This window comes from Leopardus geoffroyi, chromosome E2, assembly GCF_018350155.1.
Source record: "Leopardus geoffroyi isolate Oge1 chromosome E2, O.geoffroyi_Oge1_pat1.0, whole genome shotgun sequence".
Taxonomy (NCBI): Eukaryota; Metazoa; Chordata; class Mammalia; order Carnivora; family Felidae; genus Leopardus; species Leopardus geoffroyi.
In genome coordinates, this window is record NC_059335.1 from 14,664,025 (window position 1) to 14,688,118 (window position 24,094).

The 24,094-nt window shown below is 53.7% G+C and overlaps 2 protein-coding genes across 2 annotated transcripts; both read right to left on the bottom strand.

Annotated features, from left to right (window-relative positions):
* Nucleotides 1-458: 458 nt before the first annotated feature.
* SELENOV (selenoprotein V) lies at nucleotides 459-8,275 on the bottom strand. Its single transcript, XM_045442355.1, has 7 exons — nucleotides 7,025-8,275; nucleotides 5,083-5,107; nucleotides 4,900-4,953; nucleotides 4,709-4,783; nucleotides 4,498-4,594; nucleotides 4,115-4,162; nucleotides 459-580 (listed from the first exon to the last, which is right to left on the bottom strand). The coding sequence occupies exons 1-5, from the start codon at nucleotides 8,023-8,025 to the stop codon at nucleotides 4,517-4,519; spliced, it is 1,233 nt and encodes a 410-aa protein (XP_045298311.1). The 5' UTR covers nucleotides 8,026-8,275; the 3' UTR covers nucleotides 459-580; nucleotides 4,115-4,162; nucleotides 4,498-4,516.
* Nucleotides 8,034-23,586, bottom strand: DLL3 (delta like canonical Notch ligand 3). The gene is made up of 10 exons (XM_045442354.1): nucleotides 22,214-23,586; nucleotides 21,803-22,084; nucleotides 20,864-20,918; nucleotides 19,485-19,727; nucleotides 18,216-18,430; nucleotides 17,076-17,298; nucleotides 15,028-15,619; nucleotides 14,702-14,786; nucleotides 8,799-8,888; nucleotides 8,034-8,112 (listed from the first exon to the last, which is right to left on the bottom strand). Exons 1-9 carry the CDS (start codon nucleotides 22,280-22,282, stop codon nucleotides 8,850-8,852), a joined length of 1,803 nt encoding a protein of 600 aa, XP_045298310.1. The 5' UTR covers nucleotides 22,283-23,586; the 3' UTR covers nucleotides 8,034-8,112; nucleotides 8,799-8,849.
* Between the last annotated feature and the right edge of the window lie 508 nt (nucleotides 23,587-24,094).

Sequence of the window (24,094 nt, forward strand, 5' to 3'; positions counted from 1 at the left end):
TGTCTCTCCCAGTCTCTCAAAAATAAATAAACATTAAAAAGAAAGTGACTCAACAGCACCAGGAGTTGAGGCTAGCCAACCAGGAGCAAACCTGGGGAGCAACAGGAAAACAGGACTAGGCTTCTCTTCAAGAGTGTTCTTCTTCTTTTTTTAATGTTTATTTTTGAGAGAGGGAGCGAGACAGTGGGTGAGCAGGGGAGGGACAGAGAGAGAGGGAGACACAGAATTCGAAGCAGGCTCCAGGCTCCGAGCTGTCAGCACAGAGCCCCATGCGGGGCTCGAACCCACGGACCGCGAGATCAGGACCTGAGCCGAAGCTGGACACTTGAACTGACTGAGCCACCCTGGTGCCCAGGATTAGGCTTCTCTCCAAACCTGCCCTTCCTTCCCCTCCCCACCACCTTCCCTCTCACCTCAGGAGACAGTGTGGCAACATTAGACGAGGTCAGGCCAGAACGGAGAGGCAGATTGTATTTATTTCCGTTTTTACCCCTCCCTGACTCGCCCCAGCCCCAGCTACCATCAGAAAAGGACCTAACTTGGCAACATTTCAGCCCTTCTCGGCATCCTGCTGAGGCTCCTGAAATGGAGAGGAGAGAGAAATACTTTAAAACATCAAGAGCGATGACAACAACACTATAAAAATAGCATTTATACAGTGTTTACTATGTGTCAGGCACCATCCCAACGCTCCCCACTCTAGTCTCCTTGCCATTTCTCAAACACGCCAGACACATTCCTACCCCAGGGCCTTTGCACTTGCCGCTCCCTCTGCCGGCTATATTTTCCATAGATAACCCCAGATATCCGCACGACTCAACCCCTTCCTTCTTTCAACTGTTTACTTACCATCTTCCCAATAAGGTCTTCCCCGACCACTCAAGTTAGGATTGCAAAAAACTCCCAGCACTACCCACCCCCACTCCTTTCCTGCTTTATTTTCTTCTCAGCACTTATTTCCACCTTCTATTTGCCTATGTGTCTTGTTCATCGTCTGTCCCCACCACTACAATGTCAGCTTCACTAGGGCAGGAATTCGCATCTGTTTTGTTCATGGCCGTATCATCCCCAGGACCTAGAACAGTATCCAACACAGAGTAAGTACTCAGCAAGTATTTGTTGGATAAAGTGAAATCCAAGGAGGTAACGGCTATCATGGTTTCTGCTTGACAGAGGAGAAGACCAAGGCAGAGAGAGGTGAAGGCATTTGCCGGAAGTCACACAGCCAGTAAAATAGGGATTTGAAGCCAGACAATACTGACGTAACCATTGTATATCCTTCCGTTTTTTAATACAGTTGATTGTCGTTCTTGTCCACCCAAAGCTCTCTCCCCATCATCCCTCCCCATGGGCTTAGGGAGACCAACTCCATTCCGAGTTGGAATGGCCACATGACTCAAGACTGGCCAATGAGAGCTCCGTGTTCCCTTGGGCCTCAGTGATTGGTTCAGGGATGAACATGTGACCTAATCCAGGCCAATAGGAATTTATGCCACCAAGATAGGGAGCCTCTCTGAGAATAAAGTTAGCCCAGGGAAAAAGCAGAACACAGAGTAAGGGAGGGTCAGATTCTCAATGACAACATTTTGCTGCCTGGATCAAGCCATTCCTGAAGCTCATTAGCCCCTAGACTTTTATTCTCGTGAGCCAATTTTTTTGTTGTTGTTAAGCCAATTTGAACTGGGTTCTCTGCTGCAATAAGAACATTCATGACTTACTCCAATAACAACTGCTGTTCACTTACTGAAGAAGGGTTTTGACAAGCTCTTAATTCACATCTAACATCACCAGCTTCAGCCGTGTGTGGCTGGCTGGGGGATCCAGGATTTGAACCGAAGTTCCTGTGACCCTGGAAGCTGCATGCATAACTATTCTGGTATTCTGCGTATTGGCAGGTGTGAGAAACAGACGTCTCCTCTGCCTCCCCTGCCCCCATCCCCAGCATGGCTGCTTGAAAATAGACCTACTAAGTGCCTGGCATATAGTAGGCATTCCAAAAATACTGTCTGTAATTTTTTAAAAACAACTAATATAACGTGGTCATTGTCTGGATCCTAATTCCAAACCTACCTCTAAAAAGATATTTTTGAGACACTTGAGTAGATCTTAGATGCCATTAAGACATTTTAAAATTTTTGTCGGGGGTGGGGGCGCCTGATGGCTCAGGTGATGCAGCATGCAATTCTTGGTCTCAGGATTGTGAATTCAAGCCCCACATTGGGTGTGAGCCTACTTAAAAAAAAAAATCAGGGGCGCCTGGGTGGCGCAGTCGGTTAAGCGTCCGACTTCAGCCAGGTCACGATCTCGCGGTCCGTGAGTTCGAGCCCCGCGTCGGGCTCTGGGCTGATGGCTCAGAGCCTGGAGCCTGTTTCCGATTCTGTGTCTCCCTCTCTCTGACCCTTCCCCGTTCATGCTCTGTCTCTCTCTGTCCCAAAAATAAATAAACGTTGAAAAAAAAAATCAATAAATTTTTGTTGGGGGTGAAAATGGTCTTGTACTTCTTTTAAAAACTTAATTTGTTGGGGCATCTGGGTGGCTCAGTCAGTTAAGCATCCAACTCTTGATTTCAGCTCAGGTCATGATCCCACTGTGAGTTCAAGCCCCATGTCAGGCTCTAGGCTGGCAATGTGGAGCCTGCTTGGGATTCTCTCTCTCTCCCCCTCTCTCTCTGCCCCTCCCACGCTGTCTCTCTCAAAATAAACTTTAAAAATAAAATAAGAGATGCCTGTGTGGCTCAGGTCATGATCTCACAGTTTGTGAGTTCGAGCCCCGCGTCGGGCTCTGTGCGGACACTCGGAGCCTAGAGCCTGTTTCAGATTCTGTGTCTCCCTCTCTCTGCCCCTCCCCCGCTTGCACTTTCTCCCTCTTTCTCTCAAAATTAAACATTAAAAAATTTTTTTAAATAAAATAAAAACTTATTTATTAGAGATGCATACTGAAGTATTTACAGGTGCAATAACGTGAGGTCTGGAATGTACCTGCAAACGCTAACATGCCAAAAAAAAAAAAAAAGTGGAGAGGAAAATAGATGGACTAGGAGAAAGTCGGCAACAATAGTTGACCTGGTTGACGAGCACCTGGGGCTCACTGTACTGGGCTCGCAACTAGTGTACGTGTCTAAAATTTTCCACCAAAAAAGCGTGAGAAAAATCATAGCTTCCCTTTATGTAAACGTCTAGAAAGTGCAAACTAATCTAGGACAGAAGGCAGATCAGGGGTGGCCGGGGACAGGGCAGAGGGCAGGAGAAACTGCTGAAGGCGCCCTCTCGGTGGTCTTAAAAATCCAGTATCTGGGGCACTCAATCAGAAGAGCACGTGACTCTTGAGCTCGGGGTTGTAAGTTCGAGCCCCACGCTGGGTGTGGGGATGACATAAATACATTAACGAAATGAAAATGCAAACTAAGGGGCGCCTGGGTGGCTCAGTCTGTTAAACGGCCGATTCTTGGTTTCGGCTCAGGTTGTGATCTCGAGGTTCTCATGGGATCGGTCCCCGAGTCACGCTCTGTGTTCCAAGCACAGTCCTCCCTGATCTTAACAAGGAGGACTCACTGAGCTAGGTAGGACTGGGAGTAGGATGTTTCTGACTCCAAGCACAGAGCCTGCTTGGGATATTCTCTCTCTCTCTCCTCTCTCGGCCCTTCCCTCCCTCCCTCTCTCTCTCTCTCTCAAATTAAGTAAATATTTAAAAAATTAAAAATCCAGGGGCTCCTGGGCAGCTCAGTTAGTTGACTGGTTGACTCTTGACTTCAGCTCAGGTCATGATCCCGTGGGACCGAGCACCCAGGAGGGCTCTGTGCTGAGCACGGAGTCTGCTTGAGATTCATTCTCTCTCTCCCTCTGCCCCTCTTCCCCACTCACCCTCTCTCTTCTCTCTAAAAAAATAAATAAATAAAAAGAAAAGAAATAAAAAATAAGAATCCAGTATCAGTGGCCAATAAATGGTCGTGCATATGCTTTAATACCTTAAGACAACGTTAGCAATGGAACTTTCTGCAGTAATGGGTTCTATGTCCTACATCTGCACTGCTCAACATGTGGCTATAGAGCTCTTGAAATGTGGCTAGTGTAGCTAACGAGTGAATTTTTATTGTATTTAATTTTAATGAACTTACCGTAAGTTGAAAAGCCGTAGGCTGTTATTGGGTGGTACAGCTTTACAACTGAAAGTGAAAGGAAGGGAGGGAGGGAGGGAGGAAGAAATTTAAAGCTCTTTTGAAAAAAATTTCATTGACATACACTGAGCCCTTCTTTGAGCCATGTACATTTACTACCTTAGATGAGGCATCTCCTGGAATCATCTCAACAACCCCATTTTACAGATGAGAAAACTGAGGTTCAGAAAAGGGTGTGGGTGACCTGTCCCGATCTTAACAGGGAGGACTGGCTGAGCTAGGTTGGGAGTAGGTTGTTTCTGACTCCTAGACAGCGCCCGCCCTGCGTGCTGTCCCCCCTCAGCCCTGCCTCCGCCCCGCCCACCTCGCCTCCCTCACCTCACCTTCGGGGCCGGTTGCCTGCTACCTTTTCCTAATTTCCTCATCGATAATGCTCACAATCTTCTGCAGCCTGGCCTCATCCACAAAGCCATCGCCTTTCTGGGCACAGAGGGGAAAGAGCAGGGACATGTATGTCTCCCACCCCCCTCCACCGCCGCCCCCCCAACCCAGCACCGCCCTCCCTCCCGGTCTGGGACACACAATCACAATCACCTTCTTTGAATGGACCAGTTTTCCATCCACAAACACTTCAAACTCCCCTGTAGCCTGGGCAGATCTTTCCTCCTCCTGCGGAGGGAATGTTGGGGGTGGAGGGGAAGGTGAGAGCTCCTCTCCAAGCCCCTGGGGTCTAGGGACCCTAACTACCCACCCCCCTCACTCCCCCAGGCCACTGGCACACTCACAAAGCGTAGACAATTTGGAAATTGCAGCTCCAGACTCTTTCTCAGTAGAATGTACTGCAGGGAGGAGATGGGATCATGGGTTCCCGGGATCAGAGGGTCATGGGGTCAGGGGAGGGGAAACAGGACCTCCTTCCAGACTTCCTGTCCAGCACTCCCCCCACCTCCAAAGTCAAAACTACTCACCCGAAGGCTGTAGCTTCAGAGGCCGCTGGACGCCGAGGGAAAGAGAAGGGACACAAGAGAGAGATGGAGAGAAGATACTGAATCAGTATCTCCCCAGGCCCAGAGGGAGCCTGTGAACACCGGACTCTGATTCCATCCCATACTGCTAGCTCGCCCAAGGCAAAAAAAACCCACAACAGTCCTCTGTATGGTCCACAAGCCCCCACGGCATCTGCCCCATTGCCTCCATTCACTCCCTGGCCCACTGCTCCAGCAAAGGAGGGAGGGAGGAAGCTCTTTTGAAAAAAATTTCGTTGACATACACTGAGCCCTTCTTTGAGCCATGTACATTTATGACCTTAGATGAGGCATCTCCTGGAATCATCACAACAACCCCATTTTACAGATGAGAAAACTGAGGTTGAGAAAAGGGTGTGGGTGACCTGTCCCAATCTTAACAGGGAGGACTGGCTGAGCTAGGACTGGGACTACCCTCAGCCCTGCCTCCACCCCTCCTACCTCAGAACTCCTCCTCCAACACTGCATGCCTCACCACAGGGCCTTTGCACTGGTTGTTCCCTCTGCAGAATGCTCTTATCTACATGGTTCCCTCTCTCCCCTCCTTCAGGTCTTTACTCATATATCACCTTCTCAAGGAGGCCTTTCTGACTACCCCATAAAGTTGTGAACCGCCCCCCCCCATTCCTTCTGCCGTTGGCACTGATCGCCTTTTTTTTCTTTAGTTTACTTATTTATTTTGAGAGAGAGAGAGAGAGAGAGAGAGAGAACACAAGCGGGGGAGAGTCAGAGAGAAGGAGAGACAGAATCCCAAGCAGGCTCTGCACCATTAGCGCAGAGCCCAATGTGGGGCTGGAACCCACAAACTGCAAGATCATGACCCGAGCCAAGATCAAGAGTCGGAAGCCTAACCGACTGCACCACCCAGGTGCTCCAGCACTGATCACCTTCTACGATGCGAAATAATGTACTGTGTGCCATATTTATTGTTCATTCCAGCCCCCTCCACACCAGAACGTGAGTGCCACAAGGGACAGAGATCTCTGTCTTACGCACTCCTGTGTCCCTGGTGCCAAGGACAGGGCCTGGCACAAGGTAGGTGCTTAATAAATAGTGGTTGAATGAATGAATTAATGAATCCATGGAGTCAAAGAAAGCTAGAAAGGAGGAGAAGGGCAGAGAAAGAGGGGAAGATGAGGAAGTGGGGAGAAGGGGAGAGAGGCATTTACATCGGGAAAAGAAAAGAGACAGTGAGTTGGGGAGAGAGACAGAGCAGGAGAGACCACCTGGGCAGAAAAAATGGGGGGTGGGGGGAGTGAGACTGGGAGAGATAAGGGGGAGAGAATGTTCTAAAGCAGGAGAGAGACATGGGGATTGGGGGAGGTCCCTGCTGTTACTGTTGTCGTGGACCCAGAAGACCCAGCTCTGGGACCACCAAAGAGAACGGAAGCCAGCCTCCTTCCGCCTCTGCACTTGCGGTTTTTCTCCCCTTGCCACCTCGATTGCCCTCCCCACACCCAGCTTTTCACGTGGAGGCCCCCTTCTCATCACCACCTGGGAAAGGCCATCCCTGACCACCCAGTCTGGCATTCCCCCACCCCTCCGGGGCCTGGCTTTGGATCTGCATGGCCCAGCCTGGCCTGGCGAGAAAAGCAGGTGGCGCTGTCAGCACTCCATCCATCCTCAGAGCAGGCCTGGCCCTGGGGGTGGGGGGCAGCACACTCCAAAATGAGTAAATGAGACTGAATGAATGAAGCTCAGAGCAGAGATTTGAAGCCAACAGTTCCCCAGCCCCAGAGAAAATGATAGGTGGAGCCAAGTGTCCAACTGGGAGTGGGGACTCCCTCCCCTCACCCTATCTTCAAATCCCGGAAGCCCCAGCGCCCACCCCCTCTGGGCTTTCCCCAAGGGGAGGAAGGCAGGTGTGGGCGGGGACGCCCCTCACCAGTAGATCACTCGAATCAGGATCTTGCTGTCCTCCGGTAAGTTCTCGAAGGTGGAGGTGAAAGCGGCGGCGAAGGAGTCGGTCTCCAGGATGGGCGCCGGAATAGAATCGGGAGTGGAATCCATCAACTTGGTGGCTGATGAGTCTGCCCTCGAGGTTGACCCAAGGGTGGGCCCCAGGAAATCAGCGGCCGTTGGAGTGTGGGCAGGAAGGGACTCTTGGGTGACAGAGCCGAATCCATTGGCGACTGATGGGAAGTGCTTCACACTGGGTGTCGGTGAAAGATCCTTGTCCGGCCACACAGGGGGCTCCGGAGCAGATTCTGAGGGTGGATCCAAAGGTGGGGCTGAGTTCCCTAAGGATTCCGACGCAGGGGCAACGGCTGTGATCGGGACCCCGACTGGGAATGAGGTTGGCGCTGGGATCCGGGCCAGAGTCGGGGTCCTGATCGGAGTGGGCGTCCGGACCCGGGTCGGGATCTGTACCGGAGTCAGGGTCTGGACCCGGGTCGGAGTCCCGACGGCAATCGGGGTCTGGACAGGAGTCTCAGTCCAGACTGGGGTTGGGGTTTGGACCGGAGTCGGGGTCTGGACGAGAGTGGGGGTCCAGGCTGAGGCCGGGGTCTGGACAGGAGTCGGGGTCTGAGCGGGACTCTGGGCCCAGGCCGGGGCCGAGATCCGGACGGGAGTCGGGGCCCGGCCCGGGGTCGAGGTCTGGGGGGGATTTGGGGTCCGGGCCAGGATCTGGACGGAACGCGGGGCCCGGACAGGGGTCTGGGCGGGATTCGGGGCCCGGGCTGAGATCTGGACGGGATTGGGGATCTGGACGGGATTCGGGGCCCGGACCGGGGTCTGGGCGGGATTCCGGGTGCGGGCTGGGGTCGAGGCCCGGGCAGGAGTTGGGATGCGGACCGGGATCGAGGACCTGACCGGGGTCGAAGCCCGGACCAAGGCCAAGACCCGGGCCGGGGAGGGGTTTGGGGCCCGCGCCTGGTTGTTCATGGGCAGCAGGGGGCCGGGGGGGCGGGGTTGGGATCCCACCCCGTCCTCTTTCCTTGGGGCGGGGAGAGCCTCACGCACACCAGGGTTCTAAAATGGGAGAAGACCACAAGGGGGCACTGTTACATGGTGTTCCACGCTGTACACAGGTTCTACTGCGCTGGGCCTCCAGATCTCACCTAATTCCTGAACCCTACCTTCAAGGCAAGGAACACAGAGATTGCTCCAGCGTTCCTCTCACTGTCGCTAACATTCAGGCCTTCAGTGTGTTTCTTGAGTGCCTGCTGTGTGCACGGTCCTGTGCCGAGTGATTCTGGGAACAGAGCCCTGATCAGCAAACCCCTGGTCCAGTGATCAGGTTCCCTGTCCAGTGGGGGAAACATAGCCATCACCAACCAACAACAGCCCAGTGTGGCCGGGGCTGGAGTAGGGGAGGCACAGGCAGAGGGGTCAGAGACAAGGCGAGAGAGGCACAGGAGCCTGCAGAATCCCAAAAGGTGCTAGAACCAGCCTGGGGCGGAGGGGGCTCCCTGAAAAAATAACTGGGTGGTCAGGAGAAAACTAAAAATAATAACTAGCAAAAATAACAAGAGTTTGCAGTTACACAGTGCTAAGTGCTACACATATAAATAACCACAGCTAGTAAGTAGCACAGCCAGGATTCAAATGGAAACTGTCAGGCTCCAGAATGCTGGTACTTAACCACTCTGCAAATGGCCCCATCGCACTGTGAGCTCCTGGGTGGGGGGGGGGGGGGGGGGGGGGGGGGGTCTTACTTGCCTCATTCACTGCTGAGTCCCCTGCTCCCAGAATAAGAGCTGGCATGTTCATGGGAGGTCCACAGTAGGTGTTTCATAAATATTTACCTTTTTAAAAACAAGTTTTAACACTCACATGAAATTGGAAAAACAGTGTATAGAATCCTGTAGGGGTCTCTGGGTGGCTCAGTCGTCAAGCATCTGACTCTTCATTTCGGCTCAGGTCACAATCTCACGGTTCGTGAGAGCCTGCATTGGGCTCTCGAGTGGAACCTACTTTGGACTCTCTCTCTGCCCCTGCCCTGCTCTCTCTCTCTCTCTCTCAAAAAATAAGCTATAAAAAAAAAATTTTTTTTTTAAGAATCCTGTATTAACTTCCATCCAGCTTTCCCAATAGCATCATATGTAACTACAGTACCTTGTCAAAACCAGGACTCTGACATTGGTCCAATACTATTAGGTCAGGTACAGACCTTATGTTGAATCATGGAAGAGTTTTAAAAGAAGAGTCATGGGGCACCTGGGTGGCTCAGTTGGTTGAGCGTCCAACTCTTGATTTTGGCTCCGTTCATAGCCCCAGGGTCCTGGGATAAAGCCCCATGCTCAGCAGAGCCCCTTGGAATTCTCTCTCCCTCTCCCCCTGCCCTTTTCCCCTGCTCACGCTCTCTCTCCCTCTCTCAAAACTAAAAATTTTTTAAATTTTAAATAGGAAAATCTTGAGAGACATCGAATTTTTTGTGTGATTCTATCTAAGCAAGTTTCTACCCCTCTCTGGGCTTCAGTTTGCCTCCTTGTGAAAAGGGCTTTCCTCTTATCACATAATATTGAGAACTAACACTGAGCGTCTATTATCTGACAGCCTCTGATACAAAATGCTTTGTACATATTTAAAACGTGTCTCCAAGTCGCCATTCATTTTTCATTTCTTTCCCTCTCTAGTTCAAGACTCTTGAAGCTTGTGAATTCTTTCTTCTGACAATTCAAGTCTACTATTGAGCTCTTCTGGAGGATTTTTCATTTTAGATATCCTCCTTTTCGGCCCCAGAATTTCCATTTCTTTTTTTTTTTATTTTTTTTTTTTAACATTTATTTATTTTTGAGACAGAGAGAGAGCATGAAAAGGGGAGGGTCAGAGAAAGAGGAAGACACAGAATCTGAAACAGGCTCCAGGCTCTGAGCTGTTAGCACAGAGCCCGACGCGGGGCTCGAACCCACAGACCACGAGATCATGACCTGAGCCGAAGTCGGACGCTTAACCGACTGAGCCACCCAGGTGCCCCTCCATTTCTTTTTAAAATAACTTCTCTGTTGATAGTCTCTATTTGGTGCCACATGGTTTATTGCTTTTAGGGTTTTTTTTTTTTTTTTAAGCTTTATTTATTTTTGAGAGAGAGAGAGTGCAAGCAGGGAAGGGGCAGAGAGGTGGGGACAGAACATCCCAAGCGGGCTCTGCGCTGGCAGCAGGGAGCCTGATGCAAGGCTGGAACTCAGAAGTCTTGAGATCATGACCTGAGCCAAAGTCGGATGCTCAACGGACTGAACCACCCAGGCGCCCTTGCTTTTACTTCTTTAATCATAGTTGCCTTTTGCTCTCCAAACATATTTGTAATGGCTGCTTTGAAGGCTTTGTTCATTCCAACATGTGGTCACTCTCCCCGGGGTGGGCAGTTTCTCTTGCCTCCCTCCCCCTCCAGTATGCCGTTCTTACTTCCACACCTATCTCGTATTTTTTTGTTGGGAACCGGACATTTCAGATAGCACATTATGGCAACTCTGGGCACTGGCCCGACTCCCTGGGGTTTGTTTGTTTCCCTGGTTAGTGACTGGCTAGGTGATTTAAGTCTATTCTCCTTTCTCCAGCAAGTGTAGAGCAGGGGGGAGGGTGGATGGGGACACAGACTCAGATATGCCCAGTCACCCTGGGCTGGTGGGTTTGGGCAGGTTCTCTGGGTCTTTCTGACTGTGCCGGGCAGGGAAGCTCCACCAACTGTCAGCTGTTTGCTCTACAGTCCTCATTGTTTTCAACACCATGGGGGCATCAACTTTTTCAGAGACAGATCCAATCAAATTAGGGATCCTTTGAATGGTTAGCTCCCGGAGTCAGTTTGAGATTAGTTCTGACCCCAAGAAGGCTCCTCCCAGCTATCTCTTTCCTTAGCTCTCCAGCAAACTAGCCAGAACCTACCCATCTCCTTCCATCGCTTTCCAGCACAACTTCCGCTGTTTTTGAGGCACCTTCAGGCTTGAACTCCACACTGTTGTGAACAGTCTGTTCCTTTGAGAAAAGACTTGGGAGCTCTCTGTTCTGCAGCCTGCCTTCCCAACAGACAAAATCTCTGAGCCACAGCTCTGATACTGGGGAGGGGGACAATGGTAGACTTGGCTCAGAGTAACCCCACTTTAGGAGCGGAGTCCTCAGCGGAATGAGGCGGCAGCCCCAGGTCTCTTAGCTTGCCCTCTGGATGTGAACCCCCTGCCCCAGGAGCCAGGGAGGGACAGTCAGGGCTCCGGCATTCTTGGCCACAACACATCGAACACAGAGTCCCCCAAGTACGGGCTGGGCTGGAGAAGGGAGCCCCCACCTCTTGGTGGTGCTCCCCCAGAACTCAGCCTCAGCAACAAGTAGCTGGTGGCAGGACGAGAGAGACTGACGCTCTGCCCCTCCCCGGAGGACAGCCTCCAGCTTGGAGCTGGGGGCGGGGAGGGAGCCCAGGCAGGAATGGAGGAGGGGGGTGTTACTGGAGCAGGGTGGGGAGGGGGTGGGGAGAGAGGGTATTGGTTTACTTGTTACTGATTCTCCCGGTTCTCACCAAACGTTTAGTAGATTTTCTCAAATGAACGGTTATTAATTCGCTATGTGCCTTCAGGATCATTCCCAGAGGCTTTAAACAGTTGATCTGTCATTTTGTTTTTATAATTTGCACCAGTTTGCCGGCAAGCAGGTCTGCCGAGCTCCTCCTGAGGTGAATGCCAGGTGAACTCCATACAGTCCATTTTTAAAACACAAATGGTAGCACCCTATACATTCCTTTGCACCTTGTCCCTCCCTCCCCCCCCAGTCTTGGACAAAATGCATAGATGGTAATTTCATATTAGCACATCGATATCTGCCTCGTCCTGTTAACAATTGTGTAATATCCAATTTATAAATGGCCCCTAATTAATGTAACCAGTCCCCCCTCATCAGACACTTAGGGTGTTCACAGCCTTTCGCTATTATAAACAACCACTGCAGGGGTGCCTGGGTGGTTCAGTCGGTTAAGCATCCAACTTCGGCTCAGGTCATGATCTCACAGTTTATGGGTTTGATCCCCACATCAGGCCGTGAGCTGTCAGCACAGAGCCTGGAGCCTGCTTCACATTCTGTGTCTCCCTCTCTCTCTGCCCCTTCCCCGCTTGTGCTCTCTCTCTCTAAAATAAATAAAAACACTACAAACAACCACTGCAATACAGACACCTTTGTGCACAAGTGAAAGTTCACGCGTAATTCGTATCCTAGACACGAAACCACCAAATTGAAGGGAATGTGAATTTTTCATTTCATGTTTTTAATGTCACATATTTATTTTAAGGGAGAAAGAGAGAGGAAACAAGCAGGGGAGGGGCAGGGGTAGAGGGAGAGAAAGAATCCCAAGCAGGCTCCACACTGTCCGCACAGAGCCTGACACCGGGCTTGAACTCATGAACCTAACCGTGAGAGCACAACCTGAGCCGAAATCCTGAGTTGGAAGCTTCAGTGACTGAGCCACACAGGCGCCCGTGAATTTTTCATTTTAGAAATTATATTAAATTACCCTTCTGATGTTTTGTGTGATACGTCATAAACATCAGGGTGTTGAGGCAGCCAACACAGCTGCATTCTTGGTGTTTAGAAACAAAGCAGCACAACCACGTCCACACAAACCCTATAGCTCTTTAGCACCGAGGCGTCAGGAAGGACAGCTGCATCCCAAACCCCTCACTTGCCGGTTCTGTCTCCGCAGTAGTTACTTCCCTCTTTGAGCCTCAACTTTCTCTTCTATAAAATGGATCCCTTCTCCTCTCACTGACTGGTTCTGTTGTGTTAAAAAAGAAAGCACGGGGGGGGGGGGGTGCTGGGTGACTCAGTCGGTTAAGTGTCCGACTTCGGCTCAGGCCATGATCTCATGGTTTGTGAGTTTGAGTCCTGCGTGGGGCTCTGTGCTGACAGCTGCTTTGGATTCTGTGTGTCCCGCCCCCCCCCCCCCCCGCTGCCCTCCCCTGCTTGCACTCTCTTTCTCAAAAATGTAAAAAATTAAAATTAAAAAAAGAAAAAAGAAAGCACAGGCTGGAGGGGGCGGGTGCTGGCTGGCTCAGTAGATGGAGCGTATGACTTATGATCTGAGGGCTGTGAGTTAGAGCCCCACGTTGGGTGTAGAGATTACTTAAAAATAAAATCTTAAAAAAAAAAAAAAAAAAGTACAGGCTCAAAATGACGTCACTTGGGCGAAGTCACCAAACTGGGGCTTAATACCCAACCAATTTGCAGTTTCAACTTCGCCGAAAAAAATGTAAGTCTTCACAGGTCAGTCAGGAACTTTCTGGTCAGCACCCATAAGGTGATCAGTCACATGGACCCCCTCCATCTCCCAAAGCAAGCTGAGGTTAAGTCCCCAATAAGACCCCCTGCCCTTCCCCTAGAGGAAGGTGACAGTGCCTGGAACAATCCTTTCTTTGATAACTTCCTTGCCCCCCTCTCCTTCCTATAAAAACCTTCCACTTTGTGCAACTCCTCGGAAGACTCCCTCTACTCACCAGACAGGAGGCTGCCCAATTCACGAATCCCTTTATAAAGCCAATTAGCTCTTCAAACTTACTCAGCTGTTTTGCCTGCCTGATACAATACTCTCAGGTCTAGTAACAAACCCCGATTTGAGGCAGAGGGAGGGACGCTGCTCTAGCCACATTTTCCACCTGACTCGGACAGCCTGACTCACTTCACTTCCCGCCACACGCTAGACAAATAACCAAGACTTACGAAATCACAATAAAACATACTGGGGGGGGGGGGGGCACGTGACACGCCAGAGCCAATGAAAGCCCCGTTTGCAAATGAAGTCGTTCCCAGACACAACTGGAGAAAGACGCGGGGGGGGGGGGGGGGGGGGGGGGGGGGGGGGGGGGGGGGAGGGGTACTCCCGGTCCTGAATCCAGCTCTGCTGAAACTACACCCACTACAACATTCATTTTTATGAACTAATACGTTCTCCTCCTTATTTAAGCCACTTTGAGTTGTTTCTGATCCCTCCAGCAGTCTTAACTGGTATGCTTCCCAGGAAACACGATCTCTCCCCTCAGTCCCAACACGAAGTACAAAGCACTTAGCCCAGTGAGTCAAAGCTGATCAAAGTAAGAGCCTTTATAGAGGTCTCTGGAGAGATGGAGAGAGGAGAAAATAGGATATAAATAACCATTATGTACAACTCCCAACAGTAAAATTCTGCCAGCCACCCCCTCCAGCTCCAAAGTGTCTAAGGCAGAACATTGGGCACCACCAAGTAAATACAAAAATATCCGGGTCCTGTCTCCAGGCGCTGATGGAGAAGGGGCAGGTCAGGCCTAGAAATGAAATGAGTAGGTGGCATTAGAAAGGGCTGCCCCTCTGCCTCCTCTCCCTCTCCCCAGGGAGGGGAAAACAGTGAAGCTCTGGCTGAGGCTCCCACTGTGACCTCACGAAGGCCACAGGTCTGCCAAAGAGAAGATGGCAAATAGCTCCAAACGACAGCAAAAGGGCTGCAAACTAGAATTAAGTTAAGCCATAACTGAGGGGTGGCTTAAGGACCTTCCAGAGACTCTACCCTCCTCAGCTTACAGATAGGGTAAAGGAGGGCTACGGGAAATGCAGGGGCTGCCTCCGCCCAGCGTGCCCAAAGTGCGCGGAGCGGGTAGAGGTGGGTAGCTACCTCCCGGGCATAGATGGAAGGCGCAGATATGACGTAAATCGCACGAGAGTCTCCATCTTCAGGGTGACTCCAGTCCGCGGGCTGGCTGCGGGAGGAAAAGAATGAGATCTCGACCCTTCAAATTCTCAGTTCTTGTTTCCCCCACCCACCATGGAGAGCACCCAAGGCCAACTAAGGGGGCTAAGGAACCTCCCAATCAAAGAGGTCTCGGGCAGATAAGACGAAGGAACCAATCAAGAAGGTGTATCGAGGAAGCAAGCCAATTGCGCTATGGAGGCTGAGGTAAGCAGCCAGGAGAGACAAGGCGAACGTCTGCGGTCCCTCACCTCGGGCCATCCTCGGAACCCTCCTGCGTTCTCCGGTTGTTGAGTGCGTCTGGTAGCGCATGCACCGATGGCTCCGGGGTCCCCGCCAGCAAGCGAGACCCAGTATCCCGGACAGGACCACGGCGTCGTACGTGGACCAGCAAGAGCGCAGTGCCGGCCAAGCCCGCGGCCACCAGCAGTCCCAAAGCCGGGGGCAAAAGGAAGCGCTGGGGATCCCCCTGCCTCAGGCCTGGTAGGGCCGCGGGTAACGCGCCTGTGCCGTCGTCCACGCCGACGGGGTGAACCGGAAACTCGCAGCGCGCGCCCATGTAGCCGGGCGCGCAGGCGCAGACGAGGCCGGAGAAGTGGGCGTAGCAGCGGCCGCCGTGGGCGCAGGGGCGCGCGGCACACGGGTCGGCGCGCTCGCGGCAGTCACGGCCGCCGAAGCCCAGGGCGCAGGAGCAGCGTCGCGCGCCACCACCCTCCAGGCACGTGCCGCCGTTGGCGCAGGCGCGGCCGGTGCAGTCGTCCAGGTCGTGCTCGCAGCGCGGCCCCGCGAAGCCGGCGCGGCAGCGGCAGCGCAGGGCGTGGCCCAGGTCCAGGCAGAGCCCGCCTGTGGGGAAGGGGCGTCAGCAGCAAGGCCCGGACGGCACTTCCTCGGCGGGGCGTCTGCTCCTCGGCTCTGTAACCCCTGCCCGCCCTTTCCTCTGGGTCTCCACTCCCTCCATCTAACTCTAGGGCCAGCCCTCTGGGAAAGCAAGCCCGCTTTTCTCCCGGTGAAGTCTTGGATTAAATCGGCCTCACCTCTTCGGCGCCCTGTGTCCCTGTATCTTTCTCTCGGCTTCTCAAATGGCAGTTGCAGACCATGTTTTAGCCAGCTGGCCTTTGCCGGTGCCTTCTCCCTGGGATGCCCCTTCCCTTTTCACTTCCTCCTTTCCTCCCATTCTTTTCACCTCTTCTCTTCCTGAGCTCACCCTTCAGGTCTCTGCAGTCTCCTCCAGGAAGCCTTCCCTGACTCCATCCCAGCCCTGCGCTCCCCCATCACAACCGGGACAACTCTGGGCTCCGAGGACAAGTGTGCCCTCCCCCACTGGACTGGTACCCCCATGAGGGCGGGGCCCAGAGCTGTTCTGGTCACTGCCACGTCCCTAGTACCACTCAGCCCAGAGTGAACACTCAGGGTTTTGGAGAGTTTTCACACTCATGATCTTCTAACACCTATATCAGATCAGGTCTCTCCACTGCTCAGAAGACTCCTGTGGCTCCATCTCCCTCGGGGAAAACCAAAACTCCTCATCATAGCCCATGAAGTCCCACCGGGTCTGTCACCTCCCTGACCTCATCTCTCACCACTCTCCCTGCTTCTTCTGCACCAGCTTCCCTGGGACCCTTAACCAGCCAGGTACATTCCGACCTCAGGGCCTCTGCACTTGCTGTTCCCTCTACCTGGAACATACTCTTCCCCCAGATCCCCGCATGGCTCCCTCCTTCACTACCTTCAGCAAGCTTTTCCCTAACCACTTTGGCTCAAGTGTCAACCTTCCAGCTCATACACACCCCACTCTAACTTTATTTTTCTTCCTAGTTTTTATCACCATCTAACGTCCCATATAATTTATTTATTTATTTAGTTTATCAGCTCTATGAGGGTAGGGATTTTTGTCTATCTCACTCCCTGCTGTTTCCCTAGTGCCTAGAACAGGACCTGGAACACTGTAGATACTCTTTTTTTTTTTTTTTTTTTAAGTAATCTCTACACCCAAAATGGGGCTTGAACTTACAACCCCGAGATCGAAAGTTACATGCTCCACCGACTGAGCCAGCCATGTGCCCCCTACTCCAATATCTTTGAGACAGGAATACCACCTTGTACATTTTACAGAACAAACAGGCTGGGCAGAGGGGGAGGGTCACTTCCCCAGGCCACAGGCTAGAGAGAGCACAGCTAGGATTCCCACCCAGGACTGTCTGAGCCAAGCCCTGCTTTTGCCCACTGACCATGCAGGGGACCCCCCCCCCCCCGTATCTCCCCCACACACCATCCCTCACCATCTGTCCTCCCACCTCACCGTTCCGGCACGGTTTCAGGCTGCACCGGTCCACTCTCTTCTCACAGTTGGAGCCTTGGAAACCGGGTGGACAGTGGCAGACGTAGGCAGAGTCAGGGTCTGCACCTCCCACACACAAGCCGCCATTGAAGCAAGGTCCATCCGCACATGTCACCCCGCTCACCTCACACCGCAATCCGTAGAACCCGCGGGGACAGGCGCATTCGAAGGATCCTGCTGTCTCCTGGGTAGCAGCAAGAGGGCTTCAGAACAGGGTCTCCTGGGAGCAAAATCCCATCCCCCCTCCTACCTCGAACATGGGGGGGCTGCTCATTGTCCCGTCCTGCCTCACCTGGGAAGTCCCCATGAAACAATCCCTCGCTGCACTCCATGTTTCTGGATCCGCCCATCCAAGCCCACAGAGGGGGGGCTCTGGAGGCCCGGAGAGCCCCCATTGCCACTTGTACACCTTCACCTACAAATGCTGCCAGCCTGGTCTGCCCTCCCGGTTTTGTCCGCAGAGCCAAATCCTACTTCCAGGTCCTAGCCCTAAGACCACCTCCCCCATGAAGCCTTCTCTGATCTCCCCTTCTCAGTCCCTCCCCCTACCTTGAACCCTGACTGTTCTCACGGTCCGTTGGTGGCACTGTTCAGGTGGCCCACGCTGGGCTCCAGTTTATCCCAGTACACCCCAGCTTCATGCCCACTGCCACATGTTTGCTTTCCCCAGGCCACTCAGCTGGTCTACCCACTCCACTGCCCCCTCAGCCAAATTGGACTTCAGAAGCCCCCAGCCCTGGGCCCATCTCTAGGAAGCCTTCTCTAATGCTCCTCATCCTAAATTCCCAACTCACCTGGCCCCACTGCTGCCCATTTTGAGCCCTCAGGTTGTTCTCTATTCTGGGGGTGGGGGGAAAGTTGGTAGCCCCACAGGACTCATCATCCACGTGCCTGCACCTTTCGGTGCCCCCCACTGGGCCTGTTCTTCCCAATCCGATTCCCATCACCTAATTCCACCTCATGGCCCCAGATGCAGGTTGGACAGCCCCAGGAAGCCCTCCCCTGACAGCTACCCCCAGCCCTTCCCGGGGTGTGATCTCAAACAGCCCCAGATGGGGGTAAAGTACAGATCAGGATGACGTAGGAGGGGGTGATACTGACACTGCAGCTGCCCCCGTTGGCACAGGGGTTCCCATCACAGGGCCCAGGCCTGGGTACAAGGCATCCAGTGGCAGCAGAGGATGGGCCCCTGGGAGTGAGGCAGCTGCTGGAGATGGGGATGGTGCAGAGGGGCCCAGTCCAGCCCTCCAGGCATCGACATTCATTGGGCTGCTCACAGAAGCCGTGGTCTGGACTGCAGCCGGCCCGACATGCCGCTACGGGGGAAGAAGAGGTAGAGGGAAGAGTAACATTGATGAGAGCAGGGTCAGGAGGACAGGAACCGGACAAGTGTCTGGGCGCCCTGTGTGCACCACCTCGTTTCATCCTTGTGACAGACAACCCTCTGGGCTATATGGTATTGTAACTTCCCCTCAGTTTCCAAACAGGGAAACTGAGGCCCAGAAAGGAAGACAGGAAGTAGCAGAGGATGTGAACCCAGGTCCCTGAGCTCCAGAGTCTGTGTTCTCAGAAGGAGAATGGAGTGGGGGCTCCAGGGTCTGAGCTTGGAGAGAGGAGAGTGAGAGAAGGGGCTTGGGGCTTGGGGAAGGGCCCCTGGCCTTTCAGGGGGAATTGGGAAGGTCTTGAATTTGGGCAGGTCTGGGAGAATCTGGATAAGCCTGGGAGTCCTACGGGCTTCCGTGGGGCTCAGACGTTTGGGGAGGGTGTCTGAGGGTACCCATAATGAAAGTCAGGGATCCAAGCTTTAGAAAGCAATGGTATCTGGCCCGCAATTGCAAGGAGAGAGGATAAAGAATCCTTTAATGAGGGGGTTGTGGGAAACTGCGAGGAGTTTCCAAAGCTCCTGGGTGGGGGGTAAGAAGGGCCCCAAGCGTTAGAAGAGTTTAGAGGGTCCTAGCATCCGGAAAGGGGTGTGGCATGGGTTAGAGGTGGAACCGGGCGTGGGTACCGGCATGGGAAATGGGTGTGGGCTCCTATTAGGGAAGACAAAAGTGTTAGGAAGAGAGAAGCGGGTGGAGTGCCCAGGCAGGGCTAGAGAGAAGTCTAGGGTCCTCAGTTTCCCCGAAGGTGGTAGCTGGATCGTGGGGAGGGGGCTGAACCGCGAGTGGGGCTGGAGCGGGGCGTGGGGTACTTGGCCAGCGGTGAGCAGCATTCCCTAGTTTCCTGGAGAGGGATGTCTGCGGTCCCCGGGCTGAGCTCTTGGGTCCCCAGTTCCCTGAAGACGGTAACGAGGTTGTGCAAGGGGCGTGGGGGCCGCGAGTGCAGCTAAGGAAGGGCCGGGGATGGGGTGGGGTGGAACACAGGACTCACGCGCTGCCTCGCACTCGTCCTCGACCGGCGCGCAGGGGCGCAATTCTGGGCCGCACCGCGAGGGGGCGCTGCGCGAGCGGCAGAGACGCGCGCATGCGGCCCCGACGGCGGGCGGCTCGCAGCGCGCGCGGTAGGAGAAACGTAGTTCCCAGGCGCCTGCGCGCTGCACATCCCGCGCCCACGGGCCCCCGGCCGCTAGGCGGCGCCGGCCGGCCACGCGCGCCAGAAGGCTCCAGGCGGGTCCTGCGGGAAGAAGGGAGCCGCGCTGGGGTGGGGGGCCGGGCCGGAGCCGACCCGACTCAGTCTCGCAATACAGATGGGGCTTGCACTCTCCCGGCTTGTACTCTCCCTGCCCCTCTTAGCGAGGCCCAAACGCCGCTTTGAGAGCCCTGAGAATGGCGGTTCAACCCTTAGCAAGGCTGTAAACTCCTATAATGTGCCCTGGGACCTTTGCTGTCGCGATCCCGTTAGTACCCTATGACCATCATGATGAGAACAGTTCTCCCACAGAAGCCGAAATAACCCTATATTTTGCACCAGAATCTGTGTATATTAAGGCAGTAATGAGACCTCTTAACACCCTGTGACATCTGCTGTCTCTATATGTCCAAGGGGCAACGGCAGGTCTTTTGAAGTCGTAACACCCCCAAATTGTGTCTCAGGATCTTCCTAGAGCAAAATGGTGACAGAGATCCCAATTACTAGACCACAAATGACCCTCGTTGCCTGAAGCCTTGGGATACCGAGACAGTGGCATTTTCTCCCCAGCAAAACTGTCACCCCCTCCCCAACATTGTGCCACAGCTTTCTATATCTACACGGTGACAGCACACCCCCACTGTGGGCCTTACATGGTACCCAAATCCCCGTCAGATTAAGGATAAAATACCATCTCCCTCCCTGAAACCTTTGCTCAATAGTCTCTCTGGTGAAACTGACATCCCATTAGGGCTCCGGGGACCTCTATAGGGACACCATGACAGAACTCTGAATGGAGAACAGGAAGTAACCCATATTGAACCCCGGGGTTATCATATTCAGATGGCGATACAGCAGAACTGTGAGATGCTATATCCTGCTCTGGTGGCTTCGATTCTAAGATACTACGAGAGCTTCCCTCTGGCATACTTCACCTGGGATCCGGCCAGAGACTCCTACATCCAGAACCAGGACATTTCTACACGGACACGCCACGAGCCCCGGGGCTACTAACACCCAGCACCACACTCTGGGAGCCGTGGGGACCTCCTGGGTCCAGCGATCCCGTGAACGCTCCACTCTACAGATAGCCCCATGTCACTATCTTGGAACTTACATCGGGCCCAATTCCCTAGAGCCCCCACACTCTACACTTCAGTCTGATGACTAAAGACACTCACCGCCAATCTGTTCTAACTCTTCTCTCCAGGTTTCGATGATGAGAGAGAAGGTGCCCTGGTTGGGTGGAGGAAGGAGGAAAGGATGGAAGACAGTGGTCAGGGCGGGGGGGGGGTACTTGATGAAGGCCAGATTTTAGGGGTGATGGTCATTCCAGGGACCAAGCAGACAAGGGACAGTTCTGAGAGGGACTGTCCCAGGGAAGGAATGACAGTTTGGGCTTCCTTTATTGAGCACTTAATGCAGATAAAAACTATATGGAGATACCTGGTTGAATCCCTCAAAAGGGACCCCTGTGAGGTATCATGATGATCCCATTTTATAGATGAGGAAACTGAGGCGGGAAAAGGGAAAGTCACCTTGCCCAAAAGGCCAAGGGGTCTAGAATTCATACACAGGTCTGTTCACCTCTCCACTTTTGGGGCTGTGGGATGGGAGATAGGATTTTGAAGGTAAAATTCATGCATATGGGCCCCAACCGGAATATCTGAGAAGGGATAAAGTGAGAGGAGATTGGGGTCCCAAAGACAGGGTATGGGAAGGTTCCAAGTGCAGGGAGATTTGGAGATAAAGGTAAGGAGTCAAGTGTTTAGGGATCCCCAAGGAAGAGGGGTAGTATTCTGTGAACTGAAGATTTACAGAGGTAAGTTTGGGGTTCTGGGAATTTGGGGTCTCAAACATGCAGGGCGGGGGTCAGAACATTTGGGATCTCCATAGGGGAAGTTGGAGTCAGAAGTTTCCGGTACCTTGTGAGTAGGATTTACGGGTCTAAGAATGTGGGATTCCAGATGATAGTTACTGGTCTGGAAATCTGGGGTCCCTAGGTGGCAAGGTTGGGGTCTTGGAAGTTGGCGGGCAGAAGGCCATAGAGGTTTGGGTAAGGCCTCCAAGCACCGGAGGGGGTGGGGGTGGGGGAGGGGTGCCCTGGGGCGGGTTCTCACCGGCCAGGCTTCCCGGAAGGGCACGCGCATGAAGCCGTCGGGCAGCGGCAGGTCAGGTGCCGGCGCTCCAGGCTGCTGGGTATACACCGGTCCGCGCGCACTCAGCGCCGCGCCTAGGGCGCACGGAGATTCGCCGGCTTCTTCGGAGACCCCTGGCTTCAGGCAGACCCTAAAGAAGAGGCGGCACGGGCCCTGGGCGCTGCAAGGGGACCGCGGGGCCCCCGGGCCTGGTCCCGGCCCAAAAGAGTGGATCTGCAGCTCGAAGACGCCTGCCGGCCCTGCCTGGGGCCGGAAAGGAGTACCGGGTGAGGGGGCGTGGGGGCCCAGGCGTCCCGTCTGTCCCGCGCCCCCGCCACACGACTCCTGCGTCCCACCCCTTCCCATCCCACCCCTTTCTATTCCTGCTCTGACCTGGGGAAGGAAAAGAAGCGTCAGGATCACCGTCCGGGACAGGAGCTGGGCCATCTGCGGGCTGACCATGGCCTTGCGGGGGTGCCGGGAGCCGCAGCTGCTGGCTCCCGAGCCTTATATCTGAGGGGACGGCTCCGCCCCTTCAGGCAGCAGCCCCGCTCCAGGAGACCCTAGGGGAGGAGATCGCAGGGGAAGGGGAGCTTGCTGGAGCAACCGTGAGATTGTAATATGGGCAGAAGCAATGTAGCGAGCGTGTGATCTTGTGTGTGGTTGTGGGCACGACTTTGTGTGTGGCTGAAGATGAGGTGGGGTTAGGTGCAGCCAGTGTGTAAAGTTATGTACGATTTTAAATTCTGTGCGTGTGTGGTGTGATCAAGAGTTACCGGGTGGAGGCTGCACGTGACTGATTGTGTGCCTAAAATTGTATATGGTGAAGACAGGTTGTGAGGTTGTAATTCTAAGATTCTGTGGTGTGTGTGTGTGTGTGTGTGTGTGTGTGTACGCGTGTGCACCAGCGTGGGAAAACAGGGGTGTACCTGATTTCCTGACTGTGTGACTTCTTGAGATCGGCTGTTGTGGACATGCCTATCATTGCGTAAATGTGAGATCCTGAACACTGTGTGTAGCCATATGAACCTTTAAATCTCTGGTCTGTGCAGGCACCTCTGGGTGGCTGCGTGGGGCGGAGGGTCTGCGTAAGCTGTGAATAACCGAGCGTCCCTGTGTGAAAGAGGTTAGGTGTGGGAAGTCCGTGGCTGTAGCCCTGCGTGGACGCGACGAAGATCCAGGGTTCTTTGTGGACCCCCATGTGCGTGTACACGCGCGGTGTGTGCTCCCCTCCCGAAGACAAAGCCACCCTTCCAACCCCCGCTTCGCGGATGCACCAGACGCCGGGGTGAGGCGCCCCCGCCTGAGAGGGGGCTCCAGCTGTATGTAAATGCCGCCATCTGCCGGACGGCCGCGCCCCTCCCCCTTTGGGCCGCAGCTGGGCCGCCCGTTTGGCCTCCGGAAGGTGTGAGGAGCAAATGGGCAGGAAATTCCGTCTTCACAAATCAGGGGCCCGCTCCCTCACAGTGGGGGGGAGGGGGCACCCCCGGGCCCTCCAGAAGCCCCTTAGTATTCCCGGACCACGGCAAGGGAAGCCCAGTTAGGAGCAGATGCTCCGGCTTCTCTGGCCGTAATCGTTCTGTGCCAGGTGCCGAGTGAAGCGCTTAGATGACGTGAACTCCCCGCAAATAACACGTTTTAATAGTTGGAGGCTAATAATTATGGGGGGGAATACAGGTTCCATTTACAAATTTTACTTTTGGAGAAGACAGAACGATCAACAAAGCATAGTCCAGCAGAACCAGGCACACACAAGCGCGCGGCAATTTTTAATGACGAAGTAGTTTGTTCTTAGGGGCGCCTGGCTGGCTCAGTCGGTGGAGCGATCGGCTCCTGAGCTCAGGGTGCTGAGTTCGAGCCCCACGTTGGGTGGAGATAGAGATTAAAAATAAAATCTTAATTTTTTTTTTCTCCTGAGGCCTGGGGTCTTGGAAGGATTGTGAGCAAGGGGAGCCGTGGTCACTGTGCACACTACCCAGATTCCTTTGTACAGGTCTTCCCTCTGGTTGTGTCTTTTCCACTCCCTCCTCTATTTCATTGCTCTCACCAGATTTCCCCTCCTGCAGGCCTTCCCTCACATCCACCAAGGTGGCCAGGCACCTCCTCTGAGCCCCAGAGCCCAGATTACTCTCTCCCAGCTGTGACCACTCTGGCTCAGGGGGCCTAAGCACAAATCTGACCCGTGTCCCTCTCCTGCAGGCTCTTGCATGGCTCTCCTGTGCCTTCAAAATACAGAGACTCGGGGCGCCTGGGTGGCGCAGTCGGTTAAGCGTC